The 12,576-nt window shown below is 56.6% G+C and overlaps 2 protein-coding genes across 2 annotated transcripts in view; one reads left to right on the top strand and one right to left on the bottom strand.

Moving 5' to 3' along the window:
• Nucleotides 1–2,523: 2,523 nt before the first annotated feature.
• On the bottom strand, nucleotides 2,524–3,828 carry LOC136488769 (uncharacterized). The gene has a single exon (XM_066485591.1). It carries the CDS (start codon nucleotides 3,826–3,828, stop codon nucleotides 2,524–2,526), a length of 1,305 nt encoding a protein of 434 aa, XP_066341688.1.
• Nucleotides 3,829–4,500: 672 nt separating this feature from the next.
• The window catches only part of LOC136486680 (polyubiquitin-like), a 352,654-nt gene continuing 344,578 nt past the window's right edge, over nucleotides 4,501–12,576 (top strand). Inside the window, exon 1 of the mRNA XM_066483643.1 lies at nucleotides 4,501–4,721. Within this exon, the coding sequence (XP_066339740.1) occupies nucleotides 4,501–4,721 (221 nt within the window). The remainder of the gene's footprint in view (nucleotides 4,722–12,576) is intronic.

Below are 12,576 nucleotides of genomic sequence, written 5' to 3'. Positions count from 1 at the left end.
AACAGCGGCGCCGTTGTGGATGACCGGAAGAGGTGGCAGTGTAGCTGGCGGAGCACCAATGAACTTCTTGAGGAGGCCGATGTGGAAGACGTCATGCAGCCTAGTGTGTAGAGGCAAGGCGAGGCGCATGACAACCTCATTGATGAGCTCGGTGATGCGGTACGGCCCAAAGAAGCGAGCTTTTAGCTTCCCTGTGGTCGCCTGGGGCAGTGAGGCGGTTGGGCGATGGTGTAGATGGAGTAGAACCCAGTCACCCACTGCGTAGGAGACTTGCCGGTGCAGCTTGTCATAGTGCAGCATCTGGACTGCCTGGGCTTGTTCAAGCCGGTAGCGGACGTCCTCCAGAAACTCATCGCGGTCTGCCATGCTCTTGGCGATGGTAGCAACACGAGTCTCGCCCGGCTCATAGGACCGAATGGTAGGTGGGTCCCGGCCATAGACCCCCGGAATGGCGTGTCATGGAGTGAAGTTTGGTAGGCCATGTTGTAGATGTATTCCGCCCCTGGCAGCCAGCGAAGCCACTGACGGGGCCGGTTGCCGGTGAAGCAGCATAGGTACATGACAATGACGTGGTTGGCTGCCTCTGTCTGGCCATCCAATTGCGGATGAAAAGCCATTGTCATGTGCAGCTTGGCACCCATGAGGCGCATCAGCTCCCTCCAAAACTTGGAAGTGAACACCGAATCGCGATCGGACACCATGGACTGAGGCATGCTGTGGAGTCGCACAATGTCTATGAAGAAAGCCTAGGCCACGGACTCTACAGAATACAGGTGAGCTAGGGGAATGAAGTGTTAATACTTGCTAAAGCGATCCACCATTGTTAGTATGATAGATTTGCCCCCAATGCGCGGTAGCTCCTCCATGAAGTCTAGACCAATGTCGGTCTAGACCGCCTTCGGGACTGGTAGTGGCATGAGCAGACCAGCTGGATGAAGATGTTCCGATTTGTATCGCTCGCAGGTGGAGCAAGCTCGGACGTAGCCCTAGACCATGCGGCGCATGTTGGGGAAGTGGAAGTCACGGCGGAGGCGATGCACGGTGCGCTACACACCCTCATGGCCGTCCTCGTGCACGACGGTCATGATTTTCGGCAGTTGTGGTGACGCTGGCAGAATGTAGATGTGGGAATCATAGGCCACCATGCTTTCGATGAGGGACCACCATGTTTTGGGATCATTGCGAGGCGCTGGTCGAGGAGAAATTTGAGGCTGTAGTGGTCCGTGCACACCAGGAAGCGGCGTCCAAAGAGATACAAACACTAATGACGGATGGCGTGGACAAGGCCGACCAGTTCCCATTCATAGGCGGCGAGGGAAAGGTGTCGCGGCGCTATTGGCCAGCTGAGGTAGGCGATCGGGTGTTTCTCCTGGATGAGCACTGCCCCAAAACCGTGGGTCGACGCATCGCACTCGACGACGAATGATTTGTCGAAGTCCGGCAGGGACAAAACCAGGGCCAAGGTGATCGTGACTTTGAGGGTGGAATGCCGCAGTGGCGTCGGGGGTCTAGCGGAACCCTTCCTTCTTTAACAGAGCCGTGAGGGGAGCCGCAATGGTGCCGTAGTCATGGATGAACTTGCGGTAGTACCCCACCAAGTCGAGGAAGCCCCATACTGCACGCACCGAGCGGGGCTGGGGCTAGTCAGGGACCGCCTGCACCTTGGTGGGATCCATGGCAACGCCGGCCTTGGTGATGACGTGCCCCAGGTAGGAGATGGAGGCAACCCCAAAAGCACACTTAGAACGCTTGACGAAGGTCGGTGCTGCTGCAGCATGGTGAGGATGGCACAGAGGTGCCGGAGATGATCCGCCCAAGAGGAGCTATAGATGAGGATGTCATAAAAAACACGAGCACAAACTGGCAAAGGAAAGGACGCAGGACGTCGTTCATCAGCGCTTGGAACGTGGCCGGAGTGTTGCACAGCCCGAATGGTATCACTAGGAACTTGTACAACCCGTCGTGCGTGCGGAATGCCGTCTTGGTGATGTCGGCGGGCCACATGCGGACCTGGTGGTAGCCCAAGTGGAGGTCCAGCTTGGTGAAGAACTTGGCACCATGGAGTTTGTCCAACAACTCATCAACCACCGGGATGGGAAAAGCATCCTTGACGGTGATCGCGTTCAAGGCGCGGTAATCGACGTAGAAACGCCATGACCCATCGGCCTTCTTGACGAGGAGGACCGGGGAAGAGAAGGCCGAGGAGCTCTAGCGTATGAGCCCCTGGTCCAGCATGGCGGCGCATTGCCGCTCCAACTCATCCTTGTGCATCACCGGGTACCAGTAGGGGCGGACCACCACGGGCTATGATCCTGGCAGGAGAATGATGTTGTGGTCTCGGCTGCGAGGAGGAGGCAACCCATGGGGCTCGACAAAGACGTCGGAGAAGGAGTCGAGGAGCTCGTCTAGCAGGGTGGCGCTGGCTGTAGTTGCACTGAGGCCGGGTGCGGCAGGGCCTGCCATCCCATGCCAGCATACGTCATGCGCGTTCCACTTGAATGTCATCGTTCGGGCGTGGAAATCCTAGAGGATCGGCCCCAGCGACGCGAGCCACTGCGTGCCGAGGACCACGTCGTAGCCGGCGAGAGGCATGACGAACAGATCTACGGTGAAGGTGTCGCCACTGATGGTGAGCGTGGCCTGGTGGATGACGCTTAGGCAGGAGACGCACTCGCAGTTGGACACCGTGGCCGTCAGGTGAGGACGGTGCTGCAGAGGAAGTCCTCTACGCTGTGCGGCTGCCTTAGAGATGAAATTGTGGGTTGATCCGGAGTCGAGGAGTGCGATGAGGGACGTGTTGCCTAGCGCGACCTGAATTTGCATCGTGTCGCTGAAGTGGACGCCGGCAATGGCGTGGAGCGAGAAGTGGGGGCTCATCTCAGTGGCGCCCTCTTCAATGTCCTCGTCGTCCTCCACAACGCCTTCCATCAAGAAAAGGCGCTTGCAGACCCGGTTGTGCCACCAGCCGAACTTCTGGTCGCAATTGTAGCAGAGGCCCAAGAGACGGCGTTCCTCCTGCTCGGCCTGGGTGAGGTGCTTGACCGGCCGGCCCTCCACGGTGACTGTGGCCGGGGCGGTCGAGGTGTTCACGAGCGGCGCCGGTAGAGCAAGACGCGGTGCGGGTGCCGGTAAGAGTGCTTGGGGTGCCACGTGAGGTGGAGGCGCCGTGTACTGCTCCCGTAGTTCGAGCTTGCATGCTAGGCTCATAGCTCCGGCGAGGGACTGTAGATTATGGACCTCGACGTCGAAGCTGAGCAGCGGTTGGAGGCCCGCGGTGAAGAGCTGGACCCGTTGTTCCTCGTCCAGGCGACCCACGCGAGGGAGGAGCGCTTGGAAGCGATCCTGGTACTCCGCGACGGTGCCCGTGCGCTTGCACGCCGCCAATTCGCCAAGCGGGTTCGAGCACAGAGGAGGTCCGTAGCGCAGGTGCATCAAGTCCTTGAAGCAGCGCCACGACAGAATTCCCTTGTCCTGCTGTATCTGGATGTACCACATCTGGGCACCTTCCTCCAAATTGTAGGAGGCCATCCAAACCTTCTCCTCCTCCATGATGCGCTGCTGGTGGAAGTAGGATTCACAACGGTTAATGAAGATGAGCGGATCGGATTTGCCGTCGTACCGTGGAAAATCCAATTTCTGGAATCGTGGCGGCCGGTCCTGGTGGTGCTCCACTATGGCGGACTTGTTGTCGGAGGAAGACGGCGTCGGCTGGGCAGCGTTCAGGAGTTGGATCGCCTGAGAGTTGGCATCGACTGATGCCTGCAGAGACTTGAGGGTGGCGGCCAGGGCGTCCAGAGTAGCCTGTAGGGCGGCCTCCCGGTCTCCCATGACAGCGGCTTGGTGAGGGGTGGGCGGGGCAGAAGGAGCTCGGAGCGGCGGTCGAGGCGAGGATGATCGGCTAGGCGAGGATGGCCTGGATCGTGATACCAGGTTGTCAAGGACGTCAGGTCCAAGACTAGCAGGACCCCGGCTACGGAGTTCGTAGCCGTGACCCATGGTAGCTGGGCAAGGTTTTGCCCCTCAGCACCAGTCGGTTTAGAGGAAGAAGAAGAGAGATTAGGTAATAATTCTTGCTTGATTCTTATTCATCCTAAGTATTCTTGTATATAGGCCATTCAACACTACAAATTGGAGCTAATTGCTCCTAATTCTAAGGCCTTGATCGGCTGTTATTTCCTTCTAGCCACTTGCCATTTCTTCCTGATCTACATGCCTGGTGACCACGTCCATATCTTCAGCTGGCGCGCCTTCCTGCATGGTGACCGCACCCAACTCCTCAGTGGCTCTACGGCCATCCCGGGCGCGCCGTTTCCTTGTATAGGCGTGGCCCCACATGACAGAAGGCCAAGATTGAAGGTGCCGAGGTCTTTCCCAAGAATCGACAGGCCCTCATCTTTGCCGATAAACAGCTGGAGGATAACCGCACCTTGTTAGACCTTTAGTATTTGGAAGGAGTCGTACGCCCTTCTCCATGTCCTTCACCCGTTTCCAAGAGATACGATGCGGATCTTCGCGAAGATGCTAAATGGAAGGACCCTCACTCTGGAAGCTGATAGCTTAGATACCATCGGCGATGTTAAGGTAAATATCTATCAGAAGGATGTCACTTGTTGGCCTAGACGACAACGCCTCATTTTTGCTGGCAAGCAGCTGCAGGACAACCTCACGCTGGCAGACTATGACGTTCAGAATGAGTGTACCATCCATTTGGTGCTCTGCCTGTGTGGATGTTGAGATGGATGCCATGCATGGTTATTGAGCAATATTATTTTACTGCAGTCCCAGTCTTCTGTCTTTACAGGAGCACTGTGTTATATTGTTGGTGTTCATTCAGTTAATTCAGTTCAGGTTCAGAACATTCAGAGTTTCAGTAGTGTCAGTCAGTCGTTTCATTCAGCAAATAAACTGAACCCGATAGGGGTGCGTATTGTAAGCCTGACTCGCGCTTTGTCCGCGGGGTGGTGATAACGTAGAAGCGTTCTCCGGTTGTTTCGTTGAGTCGTAGCTGTAGCCTCGGGCACCACTCGCTCGATCGTGGGATGGCGCGGTCTTGTAGGAGAGGGTGGCGCGCATGGCGCCGAGTCTGGGTGGCCGAGAGCCACTCACTGCTTGTATATATTCCTATGAATAGAGTCAGAAAAAGCTGAAGATTTCCAGCACCAAATTCTCTGTGTTCATCCACTGTGATCGCGTGCGTTCTTTCCAGTAACCGTTCCATCGATTCGGGGTCGTCTTCCTCGTCTCCGGCGGCGGGCGTCGGCGAGCCGAAGACAACAACTAGCATCAGAGCCCGGTTCCAACGGTGGACGCGCGACCGCGCGCTCGCTGCGGCATTCATGGATCGGAGGAGGAATCGCTCATCATCGCCGCGTCGGGGTGGCGGCGGCGGTGTGTTTGGGGATCGCGGCCTGGTGGTGAACCGGGTCGTACGTGAGGAGAGCGGGAAGAACAAGTTCCCCCTTCTCACCAAGACGAACTACTACTCATGGGCGGCACTCATGAAGCTGAAGCTCCAGGCGCGGCGCCTATGGGAGGCGGTGAACGTCGGGACGGACAAGTTCGACGACGACAGGAACACGCTGGAGGTCATCGCGATGGGCTTGCCCGAGGAGCTGCACGGCAACATCGCCAGGAAGCCCACCGCCAAGGCCGCGTGGGATTCACTGAAGAAGGTCAACCTGGGGGTGGACCGTGTTCGCCAGGCGAAGGCAAACACACTCCGGCGGGAACTCGACGCTCTGCGATTCAAGGACGCGGAGACGGTGGACGAATTCGCAATTCGGATCACTGACATCGCAAATCAACTTGAAGTCCTGGATGCGGGGTACACCGAGCCGGAGATCGTGCGCAAGTTCCTGCAGGCCACGCCACCGAGGTACTCTCAAATCGTCATGGCAATTGAAACTCTACTTGATCTAGAGACTCTCTCGGTGGACGAACTCGTTGGGAGGCTCAAGGCGGCCGAGGAGCGCTATGATCTCGGTGGCAACACCGGGTCGTCCACGGCGCGCCTGAACCTGACGGAGGACGAGTTAGTGGAGCGCGTCATGTCGCGCCTCCAATTCTCTGGTGGAGGTGGATCCGGAGGCGGTGGTGGTGGCGGGCGGCCCTCACCTGCCAGAGGAGGTCGTGGGCGTGGCCGCGGTGGCGGCTCGGCCCAAGCTGGAGGAAGCCGTGGTGGTTCCAGACCACCTGCTGGTGGGAACGACAATGGCAAGAAGAAAAAGAAGCTCGCCGGGGACGAGTGCGCGTATTGCGGCAAGACGGGGCATTGGGCCCGCGAGTGCCGCAAGAAGAAGCGCGACGAGCAGGTTCATGCCGCCGAGGCAGAAACTGAAGGCGCGCTGATGATGGGGATCACAACGATCTCCCTCGACTCCGGCCTCCACGACTCGGTGGGAGTCCACGTCGCCGACGGGAGCGAAGTGGCGCACTGGATCTTCGCCGACGAGGTCGCAGACCCTGTGCCCACAATGGCGTGCATGGCGCTGGCGACGCCGTCGCACTCTGTGGCGGGCGAGGAGGTGCACATCCGAGAGGACAAGCTGTTCGTCCAGCTCGGGGAGAAGAGCGGCGAGGGGCGCACGCGCTGGATCCTCGACACCGGGGCTACGAACCACATGACCGGGGTCCGGTCATTCTTCTCCGAGATCGACACCGGTGTGCACGGCACCGTCAGGTTTGGCGATGGATCTACGGTGGACATCCACAGCCGTGGCACTGTCCTCCTTAGCTGCAAGAATGGTGAGCACCAGAGACTTGGGGGAGTGTATTACATCCCCAAGCTCACGGCCAACATCGTCAGCATCGGGCAACTCGACGAGGACAAGTATAAGGTACTGATCGAGGAGGGCGTTCTGCGCATCTGGGACCAGCGACGTCGCCTCCTCGCCAAGGTGCCACGCTCGGAGAACCGGCTGTACATCCTCAACGTCAACACCAGCGTTCCGGTGTGCCTTGCGGCGCATGCTGATGACGCCGCCTGGAGGTGGCATGCGAGGTATGGTCACCTTGGTTTCCATGGGCTGAAGCTTCTGTCCAGGAAGGAGATGGTGCGTGGCCTTCCTCAAATCGATCATGTGGAGCAACTGTGCGAGAGCTGCCTCGCCGGGAAGCAACGTCGGCAACCATTCCCGGAGGCAAGCAAGTTCCATGCAAAACGCTCGCTTGAGCTAGTGCACGCGGACCTGTGCGGTCCGATCACTCTGGCGACTCCGGGCGGGAAGCGCCTATTCCTGCTCCTCGTGGACGACAGAAGCCGCTTCATGTGGCTGGTGCTGTTGGAGTCCAAGGACCAAGCCGCGGCGGCGATAATCCAGCTACAGACGCGGCTGGAGAAGGAGGCTGATGATAAGCTGGGCACCCTGCGAACGGACCGGGGCGGTGAGTTCACGGCGCGGGTGTTCCTGGAGCACTGCGCCGATCAGGGCGTGCAGCGGCACTTCACCGCACCATATTCGCCTCAGCAAAATGGTGTGGTGGAGAGGCGCAACCAGACACTACTGGGCATGGCGCGAAGCATGATGAAGGGGATGAACGTTCCTGGATGGCTCTGGGGCGAGGCCGTGAGCACCGCGGTGTTCATCCTGAACCGTTCACCAACAAGAAGCGTTGACGGCAAAACTCCGTACGAGGTCTGGTATGGTTCCAAGCCGGCTGTTCACTTCTTTCGTGTTTTCGGCTACACTGCACACGTCAAGGTCGCCGGCGGTCACCTGCGTAAGCTGGACGACCGGAGCACTCCCATGGCATTCATCGGCTACGAACCCGGTACGAAGGCGTACAGGTTCTACAACCCAAGCACCGAGCGCGTCTGCATATCGCGCGATGCGGTGTTTGATGAAGGAAGACCGTGGCGCTGGGAGTCCGCCACTGAGCACTCGCCGGACCTGGCTCAGGGGGAGCCGTTCACCGTCGAGTATGTGACAATGTTGCTTCCGCATGACGGGCACGTGGCACGGTCACCGTCACCAGTACCGCCGGCCTCGCCAGTCACGCCGGTACCTGCGACTCCACCTGATGCACATGCCGGAACACCTACTACACCGGCGTTGGAGGCTTCACCAGGCGCGCCTCCGCCGGCATCTCCACCAGGCATACAGTTCATGTCCCCACCAGCCGGAGAGCTGGCGGTGGACGCTGATCACGACGACGCGCCGTTGCGGTTTCGGACGATGGAGAACATTTTGGGAATCGCACCGGCTCTGGAGGAGGTCGCTGAGGCTCATGGCGAGGGCTTGATGCTCGCCATCGACGACGAACCATCTACGTTCGATGAGGCGCGGGGTGAAGAGGTATGGAGGAAGGCGATGCTCGAGGAGCTGGGGTCAATCGAGCAGAACGACACCTGGACACTCGTTGAGCTCCCATCTGGGCATCGGGCAATTGGGCTCAAATGGGTGTTCAAGATCAAGCGCGACGAGCAAGGTGTGATCGTCAAGCACAAGGCGCGCTTGGTGGCCAAGGGATATGTGCAGAAGGCCGGCATCGATTTTGAAGAGGTGTTCGCGCCAGTGGCGAGGATGGAGTCAGTGCGGATGCTTCTCGCCGTCGCTGCACAGGAAGGTTGGCTAGTCCATCACATGGACGTGAAGTCAGCATTTCTCAATGGTGATCTCGTGGAGGAGGTCTATGTTCATCAGCCGCCAGGTTTCACCGCGGCTGGACACGAGAGGAAGGTGCTGCGCCTGAAGAAGGCGCTCTATGGACTCCGCCAAGTTCCCAGGGCGTGGAATCAGAAACTGGATGCCAGTCGGCGTGCTCTCGGCTTTGTGCGATGCACTAGCGAGCATGGGATGTATACCAGGGGCAAGGGACTGTCCCGTGTGGTTGTCGGCATCTATGTCGACGATCTGATCATCACCGGAGCAAAGGAGGGCGGAGTTGAGGCGTTCAAGGAAGAGATGAAGCGCCTGTTCAGAATGAGTGATCTTGGGCTACTGTCATACTATTTAGGTATTGGGGTGAGGCAGTCCAAAACAGCAATCACTCTTGGACAGACTGCCTATGCAAGGAAGATGCTGCAGAAGGCAAACATGGCTGGATGTAATCCCTGCCATGCTCCAATGGAGGCTCGGCTGAAACTTTCGAAGGAGGGACGACAACATTGGTGAATGTCACTGAGTACCGAAGCCTGGTGGGGAGTTTGAGGTATTTGGTTCACACTCGCCCTGACATTTCATTTGCTGTGGGGTTTGTGAGTCGTTTCATGGAAAAGCCAAGGCAGGAGCACATGGCAGCAGTGAAGCACTTGCTGCGGTACATAGCCGGAACAATCGAGTTCGGCCTTGTCTACCCAAAGCTGTCCAGGGGCGACAATAGCCTGATCGGCTACAGTGACAGTGATTTGGGGGGAGACACTGATGACAGGAAGAGCACAACCGGCATCATTTTCTTCTTGGGACAGAAAGCAGTGTCTTGGCAGTCCCAGAAGCAGCGGGTGGTTGCGCTCTCGTCATGTGAGGCTGAGTACATCGCGGGCGCTGGAGCAGCGTGCCAGGCGGTGTGGCTCACAAGGCTACTGAAGGACATTACCGGAGATGATCCTCAGAAGCCTCAACTGAAGATGGATAATATGTCTGCAATAGCACTCAGCAAGAATCCGGTACTGCATGATCGAAGTAAGCATATTGACACTAAATTCCATTTCATTCGTGAGTGCATGGACAAAGGAACAATCTTGCTGGAGTATGCAAGCTCTCAGGAACAGCTCGCAGACCTGATGACAAAGGCTCTCGGGCGATCAAGGTTCTGTGAGCTTCGGGAGTTGATCGGTGTTGTGAATCTGGGCTGAACAAACCTCATGAAGGGGGAGATTGTTGGTGTTCATTCAGTTAATTCAGTTCAGGTTCAGAACATTCAGAGTTTCAGTAGTGTCAGTCAGTCGTTTCATTCAGCAAATAAACTGAACCCGATAGGGGTGCGTATTGTAAGCCTGACTCGCGCTTTGTCCGCGGGGTGGTGATAACGTAGAAGCGTTCTCCGGTTGTTTCGTTGAGTCGTAGCTGTAGCCTCGGGCACCACTCGCTCGATCGTGGGATGGCGCGGTCTTGTAGGAGAGGGTGGCGCGCATGGCGCCGAGTCTGGGTGGCCGAGAGCCACTCACTGCTTGTATATATTCCTATGAATAGAGTCAGAAAAAGCTGAAGATTTCCAGCACCAAATTCTCTGTGTTCATCCACTGTGATCGCGTGCGTTCTTTCCAGTAACCGTTCCATCGATTCGGGGTCGTCTTCCTCGTCTCCGGCGGCGGGCGTCGGCGAGCCGAAGACAACATATATTACCTATCATTATAGTAGTACATTAGTATTGCTGAAGTCTTGTTTCTTTCTTTTCATGCGGTATGTTATTAGTAAAACTAAATTATATATATAATAGTTTGGTAATGTACGACAGTGCGAGATTCTATCACAAGAACCGGAGATTGGTTGCATTGGCAACTCTATTTATTGCTTTATTTACTCAAAGGGAAATAATACTTTTGCTAGCCTCGTTGTCAACTGTTGCATCCGAGCTGTAGTAGCAACTTGACCTCCACCGGCCGCCGGAGGGGGGCAAATTGTTATTCGATGCTGGCAAATCCAAAGAGGGGCCGGGCGGTGGACAGGATGGCCAGCACTGAGGTCGCAACGGGCCAGGGTGGTGGAGGAGGCGGCGGCGGCGGTGGATAGGGTTTTAATTTTCAGGGGAGACCTCTATGGCCTGCAGGCTGCTTAGAAAGGGAAGGCCAGGCGGCAACAGGCCAGGGCAGTGGATGAGGCTGCGGCGACGGTGGTTAGGGTTTTTAATTTTCAAGGGAGACCTCTATGGCCTGCAGGCTGTTTAGAAAGGGAAGGCCAGGCCGCAGCGGCCAGCTCGGAGGTTGCAATGGGTTGAGGGATGGCGAGTGAGGTGGCGGCGCCGCCACCGAACGGGCAGTGGGAGACAGCCGGATGGACGGTGCCGGCGGCAGCGAGGAGTCACCTGCGAACTCTTCGATTAGGATTAGGGAAGGATGGGATGGTCCGGCGAAGTGGGCAGCGGGGAGGTCGCTGGCAGCATCAGCGGTGGTCGAGGTGGCGGGAGGGTGAGAAAAGAGGAAGACGCATGCACTGCTATTGCCCTCACCGCGTGCGTGTCTATTAAGGGAGTTGGGGTGCGGGGTACCCTTCCAAGGCCAAAACATCAGCGGGAGGGTGACACCATGCCTCAGCTATAACACTTTCCCCAAGCCTATATTTTAAAAATAAGCTCATCCATTTTTTTATTTTTGTCCCTAGTCCTTGGTCACACCAGGCCGTGCAGCATAATACAATTACTCTGCATCACCATATGCATCTAAAAACAAGAAAGCGGCTGGCGCCTGCGCGGCCTCAGCATGGCCACGTCAGTGAATCGAACGAGGGTCGATGGATTTGGAGATCGACAGTCCTGCTCTTTCCTCCCATGCCAAATATATACCGGCTCCAACCCTAGCTCGCTCTCGCGCATCCACATCCTCTCCTCCCTCTCCCTCCTCTCTCGGCGGCAGTGCTACAGCCCACAGGTGAGGGAGGCCCCAGGCGCTGCGGCACGGGACGAGTGCCCCTCCCCCCGGTGCAGGGATGGCGCGGTGGCACTGGGGCGAGCGCACCCCATGGCAATGGCATTGGGCGAGCCCCCCTCCCTCCCCCGACATGGCGGCACCCCAGGGGGGCACCCCTGCTCAACGGTTCGGCCTCTCTCCCTTGCTTCTCCTCTCCTTAGCTCACGAACGCTGGAGTCGAGCGTCAGTCTGTGCCAGTGGGTCCCCAGCATGATCCTCGGGGATTAACTCTGGTTTGTTGGCCTTGTCCCCCTTGTGCTCGAGTCAGATGATGTTCTGTTGCATTTTTTGTGTACTTCGAGCACGTTTTCTGTGTTATTCCAACATGTGTCCTGCAAAACACCTATTCTCCAATACATGTGGAAATAGGTTAATATAAAAAATATATGAGAAGAACATGTTAGTTCTCCTTTATTCCCCAATACATATGGAAATAGGTTAATATAAAAAAATATGTGAGCATGGTGCGTTGATCATAGCGTTGGCGGCTAGCGAGTGCAGGTCCCTCAAGCAGGGGTCGCCTAGTCACCATACCATGTCACTGCTATATGCACACGTGGACCTGCACCGTAGCTTAAAAAGTTTGTGAACCTAGTGATCAACTTTTGCAGTCGATGAACAACACCGCACTATTTAATGGATTTCCGGTACATTTAACTCTTCTTGTAGTGAGTTTATCAGAGCATGCATCGCTGTGATGAACCCTAACAGCAACAAAAATAAAAGAAAAAACAAGAACTTAAGCCAAGCCAAATTGGGACAAAAAAAGCTGTTGGGGACGTGCCGTATCCAGCGGGGGCACCAGAATTGAAGATTTGGCAGCATTGCTAAAAAAGTCAATTGGCCCCACGAAACATGGTGTGTTTTAGTTGCGTTTTTTTCATCACATTGTAGGCAGCCAGAAAGCCGCTCACACCTTTTGAGATAGAAATTATATAAAAATCATTGTCAAACAAATGGACGAAACAAACGAAAAGTCGGACTTCAAACAAATTTCTATCACCATTGCATAC

Source organism: Miscanthus floridulus, chromosome 10 (genome assembly GCF_019320115.1).
Source record: "Miscanthus floridulus cultivar M001 chromosome 10, ASM1932011v1, whole genome shotgun sequence".
NCBI lineage: Eukaryota > Viridiplantae > Streptophyta > Magnoliopsida > Poales > Poaceae > Miscanthus > Miscanthus floridulus.
The sequence above is the reverse complement of the archived record's forward strand: the minus strand, read 5'-3'. Positions and strand labels throughout refer to the sequence as shown.